At 43.6% G+C, this 22,596-nt stretch overlaps 1 protein-coding gene and 1 long non-coding RNA gene across 7 annotated transcripts in view; one reads left to right on the forward strand and one right to left on the reverse strand.

Moving 5' to 3' along the window:
* LOC139081157 (uncharacterized) overlaps positions 1-7,093 on the reverse strand; it is a 25,146-nt gene extending 18,053 nt beyond the window's left edge. The window contains exon 1 of the long non-coding RNA XR_011536219.1: positions 6,770-7,093. This is a non-coding gene — a long non-coding RNA (uncharacterized lncRNA). The remainder of the gene's footprint in view (positions 1-6,769) is intronic.
* ATP1B4 (ATPase Na+/K+ transporting family member beta 4) lies at positions 1,525-20,462 on the forward strand. 6 transcript variants are annotated; one of them, XM_008507418.2, is made up of 8 exons: positions 1,525-1,793; positions 5,734-5,989; positions 10,075-10,203; positions 10,464-10,568; positions 13,529-13,725; positions 14,371-14,427; positions 16,641-16,736; positions 17,459-20,462. In XM_008507418.2, the coding sequence occupies exons 1-8, from the start codon at positions 1,731-1,733 to the stop codon at positions 17,618-17,620; spliced, it is 1,065 nt and encodes a 354-aa protein (XP_008505640.1). In that variant the 5' UTR covers positions 1,525-1,730; the 3' UTR covers positions 17,621-20,462. The 6 variants fall into 6 exon arrangements, with proteins under 6 accessions (XP_008505640.1, XP_008505641.1, XP_008505642.1 ...); XM_008507419.2 differs by having other exon boundaries at positions 1,613-1,793; positions 5,734-5,977; XM_008507420.2 differs by lacking the exon at positions 14,371-14,427 and having other exon boundaries at positions 1,617-1,793.
* The last annotated feature ends 2,134 nt before the right edge of the window (positions 20,463-22,596 follow it).

Here is a 22,596-nt window from a genome sequence, read left to right on the forward strand (position 1 = left end):
CCTTAGTAAGACAAGACCAGTTAATCTAGCCTTTGTTTGTTTTTGTGGCTTCCAAGGGCTTCAGGATTCTCATACGTAACATCAGGAATCACACAAAAGGGGCCAGCCCCGTGGCCGAGTGGTTAAGTTCGCGCACTCCGCTTTGGAAGCCCAGGGTTCGGATCCTGGGCACGGATGTGGCACGGCTCATTAGGCCATGTTGAGGCGGCGTCCCACACGCCACAACTAGCGGGACCCACAGCTAAAATGTACAACTGTGTACTGGGGGGATTTGGGGAGAGAAAAGCAGGAAAAAAAAAAGATTGGCAATGGCTGTTAGCTCATGTGCCAATCTTTAGGGAAAAAAAAAGAATCACACAAAAGGCTCTAGTGGAAAGAGTATAAGAGATAGAACTCACTATCTACTGAAACCAGGTTATCCCCTGAAATATATTTTGCTTTTATCGAAATCCAAAAAGAGAAAAGAGTTTCTATTTTCTTGCGAGTAGCCTTTTCTCTTCACATAAGGGTATGGGGGGAGATTCTTTTAAGGAAGAGTCCCAATTAGCAACATTCTAGTAAATGGAGTTTTTATTTTAAATTAATCACTATTGAAGCTGTCTTCATCAGAATAGCCCAGACATGGAATTATGAATAAATCTATCTATCTAAGCTATTGTCGTGGCTTTCTTGGTTATGAACATGCCCAGAATCTCAGTATCTGCAACATTCTCTGCCACTTGGGTGTAATGGGGGAGGGGTGATTTGTGAAGGAAGGATTACAAACTCCATCCAGGCCTTTTAGACACCCAGGCTCCAGGGGGGTGGACCAAACAGACCAAAAATGCTATACAATGTTTTGGCTATTTCTACTAATTCTTATTTTGTCGGATTCCCACATTGGCTTCAGGAGTTATATATGTCTGGGAAACTGACACTGCAAAGTTCTGGCTTGTTCCCTGCCCTGATGCTAAGGGATAAATATAGATCTCAACCACTACAGAAATTTGGCCAGGATTCCAAGGGGTGTGTGTGTGAGGGTCAGTGACTGATGAGGCCATTCTGACATGTGGACTAGAAAAAGGCTTCTTTATGTCCAACACCCTCTTTGGTGTGAGGAGGGGTAAAGCAGGAGCCTGGCCTTTAAAATAAGAATGCATAATTCACATAGAAGGGGCTTGTAGACTGACACAAATAAGGAATATTGTAGGTGGCTTGGTGTGTCGGGGGGGTGGGGAGAGCAAAGGGAATCTTTCCTGACACCCTAGATCCTTTTGCATGAGATCAGCCTTATGAAAAAAGAAAGTTATTCTTGGCAATCTCCCCTCACCCCCAACTCCCAACCATGCCCCCCCCTGCACACACTGATATCCAACTCTCAATTGAGAAGAACGCAACTTACGATTTCCATTGGGCCCATAGTATCTCAGGCACTAGAGGAGGACAGAGGGTGGGAAGAGACGTGAAGTTGGGGGTGGTGGTGAGTCGCTCATCCTCGTGACCCAGAATATCTCCCCCTCCCTGTAATGATGAGCTTGCTTTTCCATAAGGGCTTTCCTTTGATTCAGGGAAGGGGCCAACCAATGAGAGCAGGGCATGTCAGATTATTTTGGGGAAGGGCTCATGCCAGGAGGGTTCACTTTTACTATGCGCCAAGTGTCCCCAGCAACCAGTGTCTCCTGTACCAGCAGAAGCTCCAGAACTCTCACCCACTTGCCTGCCTCTGCCACGTCTTTGCCCACTGAACAGCCATGAGAAGGCAGCTCCGGTCCAGAAGGGCTCCGGCCTTTCCTTACGGTTATCGCTACAGACTTGTGAGTCCCAGGGAGCAGAATATTTGCTGTCCCTTCTTAGTGCGGTGGGTTGGGGGTTGTATAGATCTTGGCTTATGGCTGCTTCTCCTTGGGATGGGCAGTAACAGTGAAGTTTAAGGAAGCCCAAAGTTTCGAGAGTGATCAGTGACTCCCAGCACCTAATTGCACCCTAAATTGCTGGATTGAAGGCAGAAGCCCCTCTTCCTGGGGAACAAAGATAAGGGAAGGGGAAGATGCCAGAGAATAAAAGGTCTTCTAAACTTTTTTCTTGAGAGTCTAGAATTCAGACCTTTTGGAGTCTTGGAGTAGAGGTTTCATTTCAATAGCGAGAAATTTAACCAAGTGAGAAGGGAAGGGGAAGAGGAAACGAAAGGCACTGCCTACCCAGCTGTCTCAATCCCTTTGGGTAGTAGCTTCTTAGGAACCCAGCTGTTCTTTTTCTAAAGCAGAAATTCCAAACTATAGCTAAAATCATAGAATCCTAGATAGAAGCTGGGAGTAATCCTAGGCATCATCTCTCCAGACCCCTCCTTATGTAAAGGAGGCTGCTGGGGCTCAGAGCACAGTAGTGACTTGCAAGTTAGTGGAGGAGCCAAAGTGAAATGCAAGTTTCTTCACGTCTAATCTTGTGCTCTTTCCATTATATTTGCAGTACGCAACTCCCTAACCCTCTGATCCTCCACCACCCATTGCTACCCTGCCTGCCATCCCACTCTGCCTAACACACACACACACACACACACACACACACACATGCACGCACCTTTGATGTCACCATTTGTCTCCAGGGTATATTACAAATTTCTTTGAACCCAAAGTTTCTATGCATTTACTTTGCTATAAATCATTAATATATGCCATACATGGTACTTTTTTGGGGGGTAGGTATATTCTGAAATATCCCACAGAGAGGATTGTGATCTGAGCCCCAGGAGGAAACAAAGCTTAATCCATTTTTCTTTGGAAATGGCCACTTATATAATTACAGAGTTAAGTGAAAACTGTCAATAGTCAGCAGAGGAAAACACGAATTCTTCTAACCGCATATCAACCTACGGAGGGCTTCCCTTAACTTTCCAGCCACAATTTGTAGAATCATTCTTTTGACATCCCCAAAGTCCCTTCCAGCTCTCAAAGCAGTCATAATCTGTAGGGCATGTATAACTATTTCTTACTTGGCTTCCTTTCTATGTAATGTTGCTGAAGTGTTGTGTGTAATTTATTTATTTGTCAACTAGTTTGGATTTTAAACGCATCAGAGGATCTTGCTCTTTATAGGAAATACTTGATTAAATTTAAGAAGAAATTATTTGATGCAGTGAATAATTGTGTGCTAATTTCTCTTTTAAAATTAACCAACCGTTCGAATGTTTACAGGGTGTTACTCAATGCAGGGCACAAATTGATCCTTTGGGTCACACTGTTTGTTTATATATTTGTTTATATGTTTATATATTTAGAGTGCTCAAAATGGAGCCACCCTCTGCCCTTCAGACTCTTCCCTTTTAGGGCAACGTGATGGCCCCAGCGCACACCCACTACTATATCCCAGCACACTCACACGCACTATCACATGAGGGCAGTGCCACTTAAGGAAAGTGACAAAAACAGACCCTCTCATTACCAAAGGATTCTCTCCTGGATTCCGTTAAATAGTTAGTTGCACAAAAGTGCCTCTTTTGCACAATGTGGGGTCCTCCTACGCCTGGAAGCAGAGGAGAGGAAAAACGATATTTGAGGTTCCTGAAGATCAGCAGTGTGAGAGCCGCAGGGAAATTAGCTCTGAGAAGGTTAATTCTTCCCGGGAGGGTAAAGCTTTAATGGCAAGCCATCTTTAATGGGATTATCAGGAGAGCTCATATCTACAAATAAGATGAGGCTGAAGCCAAAGCCAGCTGCCTCTTCTGTGGAGCAGAGGTGGAGGGCAGGCATATCGGCAACAAGGAGAGAAAGAAAGTTGTTCAGAAAATATAAAGGGAATATACATTCCTCCACAAATAAATGTTACACTTCAAATTCTCTGAGATTCTCAGTTGCAGTAGATTCTCTGGGGGCCATGATGACTACCCACTACCGTCCACATGACTGCTGAGGTTAGGATGCTCTGTGAGAGTCCCCCAGAGTCCTGGTTCAGGAGTTTTAAGTCAGGCAGTTACCATTGACATTTGTTCAGTATTCACTGGTTACCTAGCTGTGGGCACCACACTGTGGAGGGCCATCAGGAGTTAGAAAAATATGGTCCCTGCCCACTCAGTGCTCACAATGTAGCTCAGGAGGTCACATGTGTACATATGTTCACACACAAGTGAAAGAGGTTTAAGAACCTTTATTAATCCATTCAACATTGAGCTATGGGGTTTATTCTCCTAAGCCTTACACTGTGAGTCCATGTCAGAGTCAGAAATCCTTGATTATAAGCACCTACAATCTCTTGGGAACACAGAATCTAACACACTGTTGTGCTCCATAAATCTGCAAACCACCTCTAGGCACTTGTGCTCAATGTGACAGAGGAGAAACATCATTGACCAGGTTATCAAGAGACTTAGGTTCTGAGACAGTCAACTCTATCATGAACTTGTTGTGTGGCTTTGGCTAGATCCTGTCCCCTCTCTGAGCCTCAGATGGACAAGTGAATCTTCAAGGACCCTGTCAGTTCTGATATGATGTGTGATATAAAGCTGTACATTGGAACAAATTAGAGAACAATTCAAGAGTGCTTATAATCAAGAGCTAGATAGTGCTGGGCAGACTGAATGCTGAGAGTAGAGCCTTGTCATTTCGTATCACTTTTACTGATTCTAAACAATCCAATTCTCTAAGCCACCCCCCTCCCCTGACTAATGGCAGCATTTTTAGCTGAGTGTCCTCTAAACGGCCTTTGAGGAATCAGGCAGGGAGGGGGCAGCCCCTGGCCTCTATCATTTGACATATCCAACCCCAACAGGTGCACAGGCCCCGCCACTCTTCAGATTTGGACAGCAGAGAGAAGGGAGGGTGGCCTTGTTTTCTGCTGCAGTGAGCCTTGGCAGACCCACAAAGAGCAAAGATCCAACTCTCCAGCCTATGGCTGGGAGGCATTTGAAATACCACTTGGTGAAGTCTGGGTTTTTCTTTTTTCGTTTCATTTTCTTAGAACCACTCAGAGATTACAGTTTCAGATCTCAAGTCATGGCTGCAATCAATCAATCAAAAAGTATGTGCTGAGCACTTACTACATGCCCAGATTTTTGCCTAGAGTATGGAGTTGGGGGCAGGGGAGACTAAGAAAGTATCACTTGGGGTCCCAGCCCTCGGGTGGTCTGTTCAACCAGCTCAAGGCAGGAAGAGGTTCCAGCTTGGGGAACAGTCAGAGGAGCAGCAAATGACCCCCCAACTCTTGCTTCTGTCGGGAAGGCAGTCTAAGTTTTGAGGAGGGGTACGGCAGCTGGGCTCTCCTCCTGATGTCTATCCCAAGCTATTTTTAGCCACAGCTTGGGATGGTGAGGTTGAGCAGCTGAAAGTATAACGAGTGTTAGGATGAAGCTTGGATGGAGAATTTGCCATCATGGAGACAAGTGTCTAAAACTACTACATCTTCCAGTGTTGACCTCAGCTCTGCCCTGACAGGCCAGACAAAGTTAAGCAGGAGGCCAAGGTCCCAGGACTGAGTAGTGACATGAGCAGTCCCACGGGAAGAACCAAAATGCCTGAAGCTCAGAATAAAACTTGTACTTCCATGGAAAGAATATTGGGTTAAAATGGGTCATAGAAAAGACGTTTCCTCCAAAAGAACAGAGAGAAAGAAAATTTGCCTCTTGTAACAATGGGTATGTTTATGGGGAAATGGAAATTTGAAGCGTCTCCAAATATTGAGTCGTTTTCCATTTATTTTTGGCTGGTGGGATATGCTGTTGGAAATTTTTTTTAAAAAGGGGATTGCATTTTGTCACTGTTCCAGGACGATCAGGATGAAGTGAACCAGAACTACTTAGCAGATGAAGAGGAAGAAGCAGAAGAAGAGGCCCGGGTGATGGTGGTACATGATTTGGAGGAGGAGGAGGAAGAGGAGGAGAAAGAAGAGGAGGAAAAGGAGGAGGAAGAGGGTCAGGGTCAGCCAACAAGCAATGCCTTGTGGCAGAAATTGCAGACAGTGAACGAATACCTGTGGGATCCGGAGAAAAGGATGTCTCTGGCCCGAACAGGTCAGAGTTGGAGTAAGTCCCAGTTGTCCCAATGTCCCAGTCGGGTGTCCTTCGCTTTTTGGTTTGGTGTCCAGGACTCCTTTACCATATGTTGGATGGGCTTGTCTGAAAACTTCTTAGATTTCATGTGAAGGGATCAATGCCTAGGGAAATGCCTGCACTATGAGCAGATCCCATCAGAACAAACTCCAAGCAGGTGAACAAACTTGACTGCATAGCTGAAATCCACTGGGCTCAATATCATTTGCAATGCAGAGACGGTAAGAACAAGTTGAAAAGGCACAGAATATTTTTTAAGTCCCAGCCCTGGCACTTTCTATCTGTATGACCTTGGGCTCATCATTTACCCTCTCTGAGCCCCAGTTTCCTCACTTGCCAAATGAGAGAAACAATCCCTGCCTTGCCTCTCTCACAGGCTCAGCCTGAAGTTCCAACGAGATGTTAAAATCTTAAGTCGAAAGTACTATGCAGAAGACTATTTCTAAGATATGAAACCCAAGTCCCTGCTAACCTGACCAAGGGTTTATAAAGCCTCACCATTTCATCTAGTAGAAGGAGAGCTGGGAGCCCTGCCCCTGGCCCCAGCTTGTGGGTGCTTTACACTCCCATGGTGTATACAGAGAAATTAGGTTTAAAGGGATCATTTCTAGCAATTAAAGCTAAGCCCCCATACTGCTTGATCAATGGCAGAATTGCATTCCTTAGCATTTCCTCTTTGTATCACATGCTTCCACCACTTTTACTTCAACCCTCCCCCCGCCCCCGGCACTCTTCTCCCAGGGTCCTACTCACCTCTTGAACTATTAATGCTGAGCCTTCTCCTCAGGAGATGTAGCCTGTGGTAAAATTCACACTTGCCACACTCTGCACAGCCCAGGAAAAGAGCAGCTGCTTGTTTGGAACTCTTTAACCCACAGGAAAAGAAAAAAATAGAGGATGCCATGGATAAAATAAAAGTACCCTAGTGCCAAGGGTCTAGGTTGCTGAAGTTGATAGTCATGCCTCCTAAAGTTCCCTTTGGCTGAGAATTCTCTCCCTTGTAGTTTATGTTTCTAATTCAACTCAGTCAGAGTGAAACAGCTAGCCCTGCTTCCTGGAATTAGGAATAGCAAGTGTGGGGCTCTGAATAACACCCACCTCCCTTCACCCCTCCTCAGTTCCCAGCTCCACCCCGCCCATCCCTCGAACTCTCAACTGGAACAAATGTACCATTCAAGGAACATTCCAACATTCTGGAAGCCGCAGGCAAATGCGGGACACTCACTGGGGGGGTGGGGGGGGGGCGCTCCAAAGGGGGCACAGCTGTTTCTCCCTTGCCTAAAGAGGACTGGAAAAACAGGCCTTGTGAAATGCAAGTGTGATTCTGGGAGAAGGAGCCCTACATTAACTCCTAAACAGCCAGCCATTGGAACTTCACCAGATGAGCTGATCCAAATTGTTCCTGTGGAGAACAATCAATAGGCCAGTAAATGAGGATGAGGCATAAAGGTTCAAGTGCCCAAGGAAGATATGAGAGTGGAGACACTGCACCATAGGCCATATCCTGGCCTCTGGGTAGCAGGTCTAAGGAGAGTCCAAGAACTCAGGCTTCCTTCTGTTCGGCTACCCCTGAGCAAAGGGCAAATAGTGATGTTTATGCCTAGGCCACCAAGCATGTGCCTTGCTGTCCTCTTGCTTGAGAACTAGGTGCCCACTTGAGCACTTACTAACCCTATCCCAGCCTGGACATCAACATAACCAACATATCCGCCCAGACTTCTATTATATTCTGGGCTTTTCCTTCGGTAGCTGGGCAACCTCTATTCTTAGGAACTGTATGTTATTTTATTGGATATTGAAAAGAACCATATGAGGTAGTAATATTATTATCCCCATTTTACAGATGCAGAAACTGAGGCTTAGAGAGGGTAAGTAACTTATCTAAAGTCACAAAGTTAATAAGTGGCAGTGCTGGGCTTCAAACCCAGGTTGGATGAACACTAGAGTTCATTCTCTTGCCAGAACACCACATCATCTTCAAGAACTCTAGCAATGAACAAGGCCCTGATGAGTAGGGCCTCAGGACCTGATGGGGTGTTTTGGTGGGAGGAGTGAAGAGTTAGGATCATGGGTACCTAATCTATCCAAGATATCCAGGTCTATCCAAGCTTGGGTGGGGCATTCAGGAGAGAACGCTGGATTACCTAGAGGAGTGGCCCAATTAAAACTTGGACATCTGGAGCAGAAAGGGTTGGAGGGATCAGTGGGTTCAGGTGGATACGGTGCTTGATTTTGCCAGGTGTGTGTGTGTTTGTGGCTGAGACAGTTAGCCTATCACAGACTCCAGGGCACAGAGTCCTGGGTAAAGCTGAGGGGATGCATTGTTAGTGCCATTCTCCCATCAGTAGCTTCCTACCAACACACCCTGGACAGGAAGGAAGATATCTCCAAGGGAATATACCTGTATTCTGTTGATTTCCTTTCATCCAGAAAACTGAGTCTTCCAGTCCCCCAAGATGGCTCCAGCTGTTGATCCATTCCCAAGACAGGGATGGTGGTAGAGGAACGGAGGAGGAGGCACAGGGCACATCCCATTAGGACATCCAGTGGGCAGTGGCCAAGTATCACAGGCACGCAGGTGCTGCTGTTTCCTCTCCAGGGACTCCAGCTGAGACAATGTGTTCATGTTCCAGTTCTGCTTTAGTTCACCTTATGAAACATAAAAGTTCCATCTCCAGTTGGATTATGAAGAAGTTTTTTCTCCCTCCCTCCACTCTTTTTTTTCTTGGTTAATTTTACTTGGTTCATGGTTCAATTTAAACATTAGTATTTGAATTTGGTTTGGGGTACAGCAAAATTATGTGGTTTGTTCCAGTTTCTGGTTCATGATTCAATTCAAATCTGTAGTTCCAACATCATGTCACTGCTGCGAGCAGAGCCAGATATTGTTGCCTGAGGGAGCTGTAAGGAGGACTTGCAAAGAGCTTCTCAGCGGCAGTCTCACCAGCTCATTCACCTCACCCTGTGCTGCCTAGTCTAGGGGCAAACCTAATCCTAATACAGCCAGCAGAGGAGGAATTCACACAATTATGCTTCTGGTCCTATAGCAATAAAAATATTCATAATAACAAGGATGATGACTGCCATTTATAGAGCACTTGGTATCTGCCAGTCTCTGTGCTATGCTGTTTATATGAATTATTCAATACTAAGAAGTAAGTACTGTTATTGTCCTCATTTGACAGATGAGGAAGCTGAGGCCCAGAGAGGTCTAACAGCATGTCTAAGATTAAACAGCTGGGAAGCGGTACGGTCAGGATAGGATGTAAGGAAAGGCAGAATTTTAGATTTTGTTATGGATATAGAGAAGGATATGAGATAAGTGCTAAACTTCTTCACATTTTACCTGCAGGGAATTGGAGGTGCAGATAGGTTCTGTAACTTGCCCAAGCTCACAGATAGAGCTCACAGGTAGCAAGTGTCAATAATTAAGTATGGTTTCCTCCTCCTCCCTTCCCCGCCCTGTGTTAATGCTCTTTTTGAAAAGCAGAGCCACTTAAACTTTTGCTAAAGATGAATAAGATTTAAAATAAGTAGGGTGAAATCTCACTTTGCCTTGATTAGAGGCAAGTCCAGTGGAAATTAATCAAAAGTTTGAATTATAGGCTATGTGAAAAGAAACGCTGTCTTCATCACTTGCAAATACATATAATCATTGGAACCAAGCTGCTAGGACTCTTCAGGGCACCTGCTTTAATGAATAGCGAAGAATGATTTGTACTTAGGACGTCAACTGTTGCCCAGAGAACTCCCAAGCAGTTTGCCCTCTGCAGTACTCTAAACTCCACCCCCCTGTAATCTTGTTCACAGTCATCACTTGCTCAGCAAGCCCTTCCATCGGAGATGCTGTAAAGGTAAACTGTGATCAATTAGACCTCTGACACAATTCTCACCAATTCCAAATTGGTGAAATCTGAATGAGCAAGGACATACTGAATCTGGGGATTAAAAAGGCCATCTCTTGTGTTTGTTTGAGTTGGTTCTGGTTCATGAGTTCAAGTGAGGAGGAAGGGCTTGTTGGCAAACACTGACCACTCTCGTCTCTGATTGTTCTGCAGGCCTGATTTTAGTCATTTACTTCTTTTTCTATGCCTCCCTGGCTGCTGTGATCACCCTCTGCATGTACACGCTATTTCTGACCATCAGTCCTTACATGCCGACCTTCACTGAGAGGGTGAAGCCTCCTGGTGAGTGCCCAAATGCCCTGTGTTGTCAGAACTTGCTGGACAGAAATCTGCTTGCACAGCATGTTCAGCCTCAATTAACTTTGGCTCTTCCCGGTAATGACTTAGGGATTCAATTATTAAGAGTTCAAGTATAATGGTACTTGGCAAATTATGGTCCTTTTCATTTTGATTGCCTGGGGGGAAATGGTTTCATGGGAATCGATACAAAAAAATTATCCCAAGAACGGGTTAATATATCCAAGAACTGTTTTCATTGCCAGGAGTTATGATCAGACCCTTCGCCCATAGCCTTAACTTCAACTTCAACGTTTCTGAACCTGACACTTGGCAGCATTATGTGATTAGCCTAAATGGCTTTCTCCAGGGTAAGTTCCTCTGATTGGTGGAAATCTCTTTGGAAAGGTGATGGGTGGGAATTCAAAATTCAAAGTTCACCTGGCTCGGAAATCCTACACTTACTAACCCCAGCCCATCCTGGTCCTTCCTTACCTTGCATCCCCCTCAGCACCTGTAGATACAATGAAAACTGCTCTAGTTTTTCTTATCGTACATTGCCTTGAAAGCATACAAGCCAGATCGCCAGAGAGATGATAAGCTCATTGGGGCAGAGAACTTGTTTTCTCTTCTTGAACATCCTACAGCACCTACTTATCTCCTGGGTACATCCAGATGGCTCAATAATGATCAACTGTAAAAGATAATTCTGGGGGGAGGTAGTGGTGAGAAGAGAATAATGTTCTCCAGAACTGGAAGATTCCTACCTCCTCTACTTTCTCAAGGTAAGAAAATTCTTGAAGACGAGCAATCTTGAAGGAAGAGAGTAAGTGTCTTTTTTGAAAAGCATTTCAGAAAGGAATTAGAGGAAGAATCTCTGGGCGGCAGTCACTCCAACATTTTGATCGCAAGGGTTTTCAAGATGCCTAGCTCTAGAGCATCATCAGATACATTTTCAGGGACAAATGAGTGGCTTTTTGAGAAGCCCTTCCACAGGGTGAAACTGAGACAGCAGCTTGGTGAAGGTTAAACACAGAGCCCAAGGCTCTGTATTTATCTAGCTATCAAAGAGGAGCCCTAGTGGGTTTGCATTGCTGCACCTATTTGTGGATAAAAAGCCAGTTAGACTGGTTTGGTTGTCCTGGCCCGGCTGAAATGGGGGATAGGAGTGGCCAGTAGAAAGTGCACTAAATTAAGAGGAAAACAATCTCTTATGTGATGGGAAGTGTTGTTTAAACGCATAACTTTTGTCATTTAACTTTCCCTCTGTAGAGCAGAGTCTATCATCCTCATTTTACAAATGAGGACACTGAGGATCAGAAAGGGGAAGTAACGTGACCAAAGTCTCACAGCAGCAGAACCAGTGTTTAAACCCACATCCATGTTCTTGACACCCTTGCTACTCAAAGCATGATCTGGAGGCGAGCAGCATCAACATCATCTGGGAGTGTGTTAGAAACATGGCCTCTCAGGCACCCGCAGACCTGTTGAGTCAGGGTCTGTATTTTAAGAAGATCTGCAGGTGATTTGTATGACCTTTAAAGCCTGAGAAGTGCTGCTTTTCATAATTCTTTGCTGTTGCCATATGACCAGGAGTTAGAAACTCAGCTTTGTATCAGTAATGCTCACTGTTATTTTGGGTAACTCTGATCTTCAGACTCCTCACCTGTAAAACGAGGGGAGCTGGGTTCTTTCTGAGTCCATCTAGTTCCAATTTGGGCCAAAAAACAATGTTTGGGGCATCATAGCCAGCACAATATCTTCTTTTCTTTCAAAATGCTTGTGAGCTATTGCAAATGCATTTTCAGAATCTCTGCTGAGGAAATCACTCTGAGAAGCTAGTAGATGGAGGAATACCAAATTCTGACCTGATGGCAGAGGTGGGGAACATTAGGAAAAGCATTGGGGTTTTAGTTCCTAAGTGTAGAAAATATGCCCTGTTTAAAAGGAACACATCTCTGAAATAGATGTCCCAGAGTATCAATTTCATTCCCACGTGGACTGGGATTTTGCAATAAGGGTCATACCCATGTCACATTATTTTTAATGGGACTACCTCAGGAGAAACAATGAGCATGTGATTAGAGCTTCTATTTAGAAAGTTATTATTTGAACATCGTTCTTGTTCTAAAAAAAGAAGATTAAAACAAAACCTTGAATTGAATGTAGTTTTATCAAAGAAAAAATAAAGGCTTAGCCATAACTGGAATACATTTAAAATTCCCAGGTGTTTCTTGATAATATGAAACCCAAGTCACAGCCTGTCTAGATGAGGGTCCCGTAGTCCATTGGAGTTTTACCACTAGTGGATCATAGGTGCACAATCTCCTCTGAGAAACTGAACTACTTGGAACATGAATGCTTGGGGGCTGGATCTAACAGGACTAACTGGACTCCATCATTTAGAACCAAATTGAATCTAAGGCAGTAATTTCCAAAGACCAGTTCTATGGCATCTAGTACCCAAAAGAGTCAGCTCACAGATAACCTCTCTCAGCGCTCTCTCTGATATGTGTACCTTGAACACAGGTTGCATTCCATCCAATGTAAAGGAACACGAACTCTGAGTGCCTCAGGCCTCAGTAGACAAGATCTCGCCCCCTCACCCTCTCGGTGGAGACCCTATGGTTGTCATTGGTTTCTGTCTTTCAAACTAAGCTTCTATTTTGCAGTGCTAACTTCCCTCTGTAAAGAATGAGGAGCTGATCTATCTCCTCCTCTTCCTCCTCCTTTTCCTCTTTCTCCCTCTCCTCCTCTTCCTCCCAGGAACACACACTTCCTCCTGTTCCACAACGCACACTTTTCACTCTCTCGCATCAGATGCATCTCATTGACCTCAAAGGGACATCTGTCCTAGAGATTTAACCCAGGAGCTTCACCTCCTTATGTATGACATGCTTTGACACAATTCAGTCTCTTTTCCAAAATCTGTCTTGTATGTGCCTATTCCTCTGCCAGAAGTAGAAGAGGCAGCCCTCCAAGTTTACAATTTACCATATATGAAAAAAATAATGGAAAATAGAAGTAATAAAATAACCCACATATGACCTAGAGATAGATACTCAGAAGTTCCGAGGGAATGAGAAGCAAGGGGGCAGGCAATCAAAGTGAATGGAGGAGAGGAGCCTGGAAGGCTTCCTGGAAGGATGTTGCTGGTGAAGAGCCTTGAGCACCTAATGCCGGGTCACAGGGCCTAGTACAGACTGAGTGGGCTTTCAGAGGAGCACAAGCAAGCTGGAGAAAGGAAACTAGGGAGGAGGGCTACTGAAAACATGGCCTTCCCCTGTAGCACCTGTCTAACATGACCCTTTGCCACCTGCACACACTTTAGGTTATAATGACAGTCTTCAAGAGGAAATGAATGTAGATTGTCCTCCGGGGCAGTACTTCATTCAAGATGGCAATGAGGATGAGGACAAGAAAGCTTGCCAATTTAAGCGCTCCTTCCTGAAGAACTGCTCTGGCCTGGAGGACCCTACTTTTGGCTACTCTACTGGACAGCCCTGCATCCTTCTAAAGATGAACCGGGTATATTGGCCCTTAATACTCTGGCGATGATGAGAGGATGATCTGGGTAGGAGGGTTATGCTCGTTCCATTTCTCTTGGGCTCTATCTTCATATACTGCAAGTCTGGCCATTTTTACTGATAGCATCAGTAATACAAACAACCGGACAAACCTATCAAGCAATAATTCCTTTTTCTCCCTGAACACATCCTATTTCCATTGTTCTCCCACACCCCTAAACCTACCCTTTGATGCCCTCTGTCAGGAATGACATCCTGGGCTGTTTGAAATAGAGGATTGACATGGGGGTGGGGTGGGGAACAATTCTTATATCAAGAAATGCATTTTCCTTCTCTCCTGCCATGCCTTAGGTGTGGCAGAGCCTTAGCAGGCACATCCCTCTGGAAACCAGAAAGGTCTTTACATCTTCAGGGTTATCTTGCTACAGTTACCATTTTATGACTATCAGGCACAAATACAACAAGGAGTAAGCTGAGGTGCACAGCTCTGAAGATATTTTCTGCTTTTTGTAAGATTTCCGAGAGGCCAAAATAGATTATATGCCTAAGGAAGGGATGACTCAGGGGAATTTAGAAAAGCCCCATTTTTACTGTCAAATCTGCTTTTTTTAAAAAAAACAAAAACACACTGGTTTTCTTTTGGTAGATTGTAGGCTTTCGTCCTGAGCTTGGAGATCCTGTGAAGGTTTCCTGCAAAGTCCAGGTAAAGTGCCTTTTGAGTGAGCCTTGTTAGTGCATCTGTTTCATGCAAAACTGTGGTTCATCACTTCCAAGGGCTTTACCATGGATGATTGGCTAAGGGTTAGGGAAAAGGTCAGTCTTTTCATAACCACACCTCTCTTTAGTAACTTCAGGCCTCCCTATTTCCAGAAAGCAATCAGTTCATGTGCGTTTGCGTGTGCAGTGTGTGTGTGTATGTGCTGATTTATGCCTGTGAAAGCCAAAGACTGAACCTCAGCTAAGGGCCACAGCAGGGAACAACAATGTGCCAAGCCATTAATTGGGATTCTGTTTACACTTTTGCTTTTAGCTCTAATTACTTGTTTCTTTGAACTAAACAAACAGCTTTCATTAGAGTCATTAGTCCCTGATTTTAAAACTGAATTTCACTTTTTGCAGCAATGACCAGTGGCACTGGGTGTTGCAATAACAAATGACTACAAGGGAAGTATAAACAGAACTCCATTAATATGCTAATTAACTGTCCTTCGAGGGACCATTAACTCCTATCTCATCCGTACCAATTAGCTCCTTTGTAGGAAAAAACCCTAGATCTTGGGTCTGTTTCTTAAACTGGCAGTGGTTCCCTCCTTTTTGATAACATCAACTGCACCCCCAGCCTTGGATAGTTGTCTTGCAAATATGTGAAGCCAGGTAATCCCATTCTCAGTACTAGAAATACCTAAAACTCCAGTCTTGATGGTGATCAGAAAGCAGCAAAATGCAGCATTTGTTCATCCAATAGTCCACATTCAGCAAGCATTTATTGATCACTTATTATACACCAGGTACTTTGCTAGGTGTAGGGGTGCCAAGATAAATATGAGTCTGTCTCTGAAATCAGGGCAATCAAGTATTACAGGTGCTATGAAAGGTGCAGTGGGGATATTGAAGAGGGAAAGGTTGGTTCCACATGGGAAGTGGTGACACTGAAGATGAGCTTTGAAAGGTCAGGGAGTGTTTGCCAGGTGAACAGGTAAGAACATTCATTCTGTTCACGTGAACATGAGTATGAGTAAATAGGCACACATGTGGGGTGTAACTACAAACTAGTGGAATTGATTTGACAGACCATTCATGAAAAATGAATTTCATTGCTTTTTAGAAGAATATGTAAATAAATCAGAAAGACCAACTCAGCCTTAAACTAGCATATTAATTGACTTGAGTCCTACTTATAGTTCCCTAGTGGAAGCCATTCATTTTTCAGCTTACATCGAACCTTGCTGAGAACTGTCCTTTAAAAAGATAGAAATATTAAGAGTCTTTATACATTCTATAATAATCAATACTGGCCAAATCCACACCCACTGTGGAAAGCAGGATGGGGTACTTACTAGAATAAATTAAGGAGAGCTCAGTTTATACTAAAAACGATTGTACTATATTGACAGAAGTAATCACATGACCCTAGTGAGTGATTTGCTAGTAGTGATGCGCTATTTGTCCCTTATTAGCCCCCAGACCTCTGCTATTTAGGGTGAGCCTAATGCATCGGCAGAATGGGCAGTCCCCTACCTGACATGATATAATGAGGGTAGACTTGTTTATTTAATCATTTCCAGTAACGAGCCCCTCTTGCTTATCCTCCTGACTCCACCTACTGTAATTAAGCACTACAGAGAATGTGGTCAGAGACATGAGTTTAGGTGAGCCCGCTATAGGTGACATCCCCATGCATCAGGTCCCTGTGCCCCTGGTTTGACTTCCAATAGATGTAAATCCAGTGTGCAAGTTGTTGTGAAGTGGGATTTACTAAACATGTTCCAACGTATACCTGCCTCAACTCCAAAGCTCAAGACTGAGTGCTAGGCCCGGTATGATTCTTTGGAAAGGGGCTGGCATGGTAGGCCCTCTTACCAGAGCAGCATGAGGTGCTGCAAGCCTTTTGGAGCTCTTCTATCTGGGTCCCCTAAGAGCCAGCTCAGAGCCATACTGAGCACCTTCGGCCTCCTCAGTCCAGGCCTGTTCTGTTTGGTATTCTTTGAACTGAAAAGCCAAGGCACAGTCTCTCCCTGAAGCACTTCTCTGGGGATAGGTCTGGGCTGAGCTGTGCCTCATTCTGCTTTCGTGGTCTTCTTGGGACAGTTGGTTGTGTGTCACACAGTGATTTCACCTGGAGCACAGGCCCCTTTAGCTCAGGCTCCAACCCACTGAGTGACCCAGCACTCCACATATACCTGCTTTTACTTACAGAGAGGTGATGAAAACGACATCCGATCCATCAATTACTACCCAGAGTCGGCTTCTTTTGACCTCCGCTACTACCCTTACTACGGCAAACTGACTCACGTAAGCCTGTATCTCCTTCAGTCTTTGCTGTCAGAAAGGGCTCAGAGACAAAGGAAGAGCTGGCTGGGATCTATGAGGATTAGGGAGCAGCAGGTAGTAACAGAGGGGTGAATCAGGAAGTCCCTCTACCAATTCCTGTCACAACCACTCCTTTCCATACCTGAAGGAATCTCAGATATGGTCTGGTCTAACTCCTTCAGTTTACGGATGGAGAAAGTAGGGTTCAGAGACAGGAAGTGTCTTGTCCAATGTCACATAGCTAATTAGTGGCAGAGCCGGGAGCAAACAAATCACTGTCATTGCACTCAGTTATGCCCAAATAATTGGGCATAATTCCATGTTTCTCCCATTTGAAGCCTTGGGGCAGTGGAGACTCCATCTCTAGCATAAAGACTTGATAGATACTAGTTCTGGTTTGATTCATGGTCTGATATCCAGAAAATCACATCACACTGAGTTAGAACTGGTTTTCCCCAGAGGACAAGCAGACATCTGGCAGTGACTTATGAGAAAAATGTGTAATTTCCCCACTGTCCTGGGGAGAGAGAGCATGTCAGTTGCTTTAGCCATTTGTGACTTGGCATCATGGGATTTACTCAGTTCGTTTCGTGGAGGTTGTCCCATTCTGCACTGAATATTTGATCACTTTCTTCCTATTACCCCTCCCCCACCATACACCCTCCCCTTCTCACATTTAGAATTCATTGTTCTTCCACCTACAGGTTAACTACACCTCCCCGCTGGTGGCAATGCACTTTACAGATGTGGTGAAGAACCAAGCGGTGCCTGTGCAGTGCCAACTGAAGGGCAAAGGCATCATAAATGATGTCATCAATGATCGTTTTGTGGGTAGGGTAATCTTTACTCTGAATATAGAAACCTAAGAACTTCAGGGGGCCACTCCCACCTGTTCTGTTTCTGTTTTATTTCATGTTACACCTGGTAGCAGCTGAATTATTTTTCTTCAAATCAGGACACAGCCAGATGGACACCTAAGACAGCAGATCATTGTTCCTTGCCTTTGACATATGTATGAAAGGACATTGTGGGAGCTATTTGATTTTTTAAAGGTAGTTTCTCCTGATGACAACTATTAATTTCCTTTCCTCCCAACTTAAAACTAAAACCCATTCTTGCTGCTAGAAGTCTCACTGTAGTGTAAACATAGTATCTGATAAAATTTACAATAGCCATGAAGGAGAATTTCTATGATGATTGTAAATTCGTGTGTTTTCTAAAACATTGTTGTTTTTAGAGGTGAGATTCTCCCAACCAGGCTGATAAATAACCTTTTTTTTTTTTTTAATTTGCCTGGCAAGGTCCTTCCCTGGGAATCACCAATCAGATCAACCCAGAATATATCTAGAGCCACCGTACCTAGGGAACTCTATATCCAGGGGTGCTTGAGAAACTGGCTGCCTTACATGGGCAACTAAATACTGATTAAAAGACTAGGTTATCTTCCACTAGGACAGAAAGCAATGCTAACTGGATATTGTTCTGGGATAGAGATGAAAACCTTCCCTATGACTTTTTTTGGGAGGTGGGACCCACTGCAATTGGGAAGAAGACCCACCACATGGATGTGATTGGTATTTGATCCCTTGCTCTGTGGTGCAATCATCCAAAAGGCAAACATTCCTGCAAACAGGTTTGTTTCAGCTTCAGGCAGAGGAGAAAACATGGAAGAAGATCTCCGCCAGCTAACTCTTCTTGGGCTATTTGTTTGACAGTAGTGTGATGCTCTTTGAGACCATCAGGGATGGGTGTATTGACCCCTAGCTACAGGTCTGGGGATTAAAATCAGGGTCAGCCAACTAACACATGGCAAGACAAAAAGCTCCTGCAAGGCCACCTTAAATCCAAGGTCCATTAGCCAGCTTTTCATTTGCTTAAAAAATGATATGAGGCAGATGTTTATCCAGGTTGTGGATCAGCCAGGCTGCTTTGTCTTATCTTTGGCCACATGATCATTCCACTGCTTCTTAACACCTCCAGCAGAGGGAGGACTGGGACAAGGAGAAAAAGCGAGCATCAGAGGATAGCATAATGTCTCAGGGTCCAAAGCAAGCTTAAATGCCATCTAGAAGCATCCAGAGTCTGAATCTCCTGTACAATGTTTACCTTCTCCCAAAACGGGGAACTAGCAGTCTGGTAGTGAAGACAAACAAGTGAAGAAGTAATTACGATATAATGTGAGAAGAGTTATAAAACTAGTATGTGGAAATGCTATGGGAACATGAGGAAAAGTAACTAACTGGAGCTGAGAAAGTAGCAGAGGAAATTTCACATGCAAAGTCACAATCACGAAAGACCATGGTGTGTTTGGGTAACTGTGAGCAGTTCATGTAACTGGAGTGTAAAGGGCTCAGAGGAATGGCAGGAAGTGGCAGGGGATTGGGCTAGAGAGATATGCAGGTACCAAGAGGACTTTGAGTTTTATCCAGTAGATGAAAAGGAATCATTATAGTGTTTTAATCTGGGGAGCTCTGTGACCATATTTGCACTTTAGAAAGGGCACTTTGGCAGCCACAATGTGAAGGGTGGATTGGAGAGGGCCAAGACTGAGAAATGGGCAATAGGGAGAAGGAGGAGTCAAGACTGACTCCAAGGTTTTGAGCTTGACTAGAACCGATGGGCTGGTGATATTGTTGATCAAGACTGGGAATACAAGAAAGAAGCAGGATTGGAGAGAAAGATGTTGAGATCAATTTTGGATATTTTAGGCATGTGATTTTTATTGGTCAGACATTGATGTGGAGATGTAAGCACAGTGGGGTTTGGGAGAAGGAAACCTGAGAACAAAAGCAACATTTACTTAAGTGAACTCTCTTAAGAAATTCTAAGCTATTTAATCTTGGGAATTTGAGCCAGTTATGTAAACACACCATACCAATCTAGTCTCTCAGATAGTGTTTTCTCTAAGCTTTGTGGCAGAAAGGACTATTGCTGCTCTCTGGAATCACTTTCCTAGACACCTTCCAACTCCTTCCGACTCTTATTGACAGAGTAGAGAGGGGCTGACAGCTATTAACAAGTGATAGAAGATATGCAACAGCAGATTTCTGGAAAATACAAAAAACAATGAAACTGTCTCCTCCCAACCCCTTTCCTTATCAAATTCGATTTTTAAAACTAACGTTTAAAAAGCAATAAACAAAATACTTGAAAACAACAACTTTAAAGCCATTTAAAAATTACCTCAGATAGCCAAACTCTCAAGATTCAGTAGTAAAAGATAATAGAACATTAGATCTGGAAAGGATATTAGAGAGCGTTTAGCGAAAACAACCTGCAGTGCATCTGACTCCAGGTCCAGTGCTCTTTCTACTCTGAGCTGCTGCTTACCAGGAAGTACCATCTTTTTAAAAATCAATGAATGATATTCCAAACAGTTTGAAACATATGTCAAATCTGACTTAGAACAGTTAACATTTCACAGGAATTCAATTACTGGTGCTATATTTTATACATAATACATTATCCTGTCAAATACGTTGACTGTTAAACAGACAAGGAGTTATGAATCTTTTGTCATACAGTATTTCTCATTCCATGCAATCCATCGTGTCCACAATTTCAAAGCAGTATTGAATAGTACCAGGATAGTTTGGGTTGCCAGCTGGGACATGAAAAAACCACTTTATTATACAGGACTGGATATTATAATATATTCATTAAAACTGGATCTAACAGTTCAATAAACTTCTAGTGGATTAATTTAAATAGTCCCCTATACTGTGCTGTACCAGGATTTGATTTGTATACCATCTGTTGCAATGCACTTGGTTTACTTGTCAATGAGAAATACAACTTCCAAAAGCCTTCATGATTTTGTCCATGCTAGACTTACGGTTTTTCATCCCTCACCCCTCTGAAATCATTATCCTAAAGTAACTTTTCTTAGGCATCTATTTGCTGGGAATCTTCTTGTAGAAAACATTAATATTGTTTTGGGGAGTTGTTGACAACAATAAATTGAAATAAAAAAGAAGTGTATGATTTCCTCTTTCTAGACTGTACCACTGATTTTCCCTCAGGAATATTGGGCAGCCACGTGGGCAGAAAATTTGACAATTGACAGCCCATTAGCGTAAGACGTTTTTTCTCCCCTCTCCACCTTTTTTTTTTTTATTCTTGGGGTTCAGCCACAGGAAGATAAAACTAAAAGTTGTTTCATTTCTGAGCATTTTTACTTTGCAGTATCCATGCTCTGGTTTCTCAGAAGACTACTTTGTCAGAGCAAACTTCCTTTCTTCATCAAGGTTGAGTCCTGGTATAGATGGTTTTGTTTGTTTGTGTTGGAGAAGAACACTAAGAGAAACTTTGAGGGGAGGAGAAGGAACCAAAATCCAAAGACAAACTCTGTGATTGCTTAGTGAAAGCCTGGCTAAGTGACTTTAGGGCAAATTTAGCCACAAACTGTCTTCCAGAGCAAATCTCTAGTGGTAATTGCAAGTAAGACAGAAATATTTCCACTCTCTTATTTGACTCAGAGGCTAGCCTACAGCAGGAATCCCTTCTTTCCTCGGAAGCTGCCCTGGCCCAAGACTACAAGGCTGATATGGTTTGACTGGTGGGAGGTCCGTGATCCCAATATATTTCTCCCCATCTAGGTTCTTCATTAGAGTCATTTTCCTTACTGATTTTCTCTTAAAATACTTGAACATGATAATATAATTTAACCAAATCATACAGAAGTATGATTTACACTGTGATTTTATCCAGGCAGTAGTTAGAGGTTTGGGTGTTCATTTGTGTGTGTGTTGGGGGAGATAGGAGGGATGGAGGCAAAGGGCAAGGAAAAAGGAATTGAAAGCCTAAATAGCCCTGCCTACTTCACAAAGTTCTTCCGTTGCAGGCTAGGAGGGAAGAAAACCTGATAGGAAGATCCAAAAGGTTTAAGAAGGATGTGATAGTCTCTCAGTCTGGCGGTTTACTCTCCAGGATTTACTTCCTTGCAGGTTCTTGTATGGCCATAGCATCAGTCAATGAGAAATAGATAGCATACTTGTCAACGAGAAATATATAGCACACTTGACAAAACAGAATAATTGGAAGGGAGGTTTATTTACAAAGATATTACTTATAAAGTTTAGACGTAGGGGGAACAATAAAGAATAGCACCATAACCCAGGCTACTAGAAACTGAACTCTTACCATCCCTAGACCCTAAGGGACAGGGGTAGGAAGTGGTTATCAGAACCTGGAAGGACTGAGTTGTGTACAGTTGGCTACCTTGAGAGGAGTGGTGACCTTGTTGAAGGACTAAGCTAGCCCATGGTGAGGAAGGGAAACAGGAGAATAAATACCTCGACTTGATTTTTCTCCCTCCCTCTGATCTCCTGCTGGTAATTTCCATTGGCCAAACCCAATCAAAAGCCAGAGGGCAAGGAAGCCCATTGTTGTGGTCCATATGGGTCAGCCTCCCAAGGAAGGGTGTAGAACAGCGAAGAGTACATTTGGAGGGGCAAATAGGAAATATCTAACACAGCCGCCAAGTGGAGGTTCTGTGAGCAGACTCCTTGGAACATGGTACAATGCTGGAACCATCTACTGAACCAACTCCAGTAATTGGGGCTGTTTTATCTTGATGCACACATACTCTGCTCTGGGTCTATGGGATCACAGGCATTAGGCTTTCCCATTATAGAAACTCTTTCTCTATTCTTTAATATTCATTCCCTTTTCAAATTTCCTCCTTCATATGTTCCAAATTTGGTATCCTTTGGTATATCATTCAGAACTCTTTTGCTTGAAGTGACAAAACAAACAAATGAATTTAAAACCCTCAAATTCACTTAAGGATAAAAGGGAATTTACCGAATCGTGTAACTGAAAAGTCCGGGTGTACTTTGGC

The sequence above is a fragment of the Equus przewalskii genome, chromosome X (genome assembly GCF_037783145.1).
Source record: "Equus przewalskii isolate Varuska chromosome X, EquPr2, whole genome shotgun sequence".
Lineage (NCBI taxonomy): Eukaryota > Metazoa > Chordata > Mammalia > Perissodactyla > Equidae > Equus > Equus przewalskii.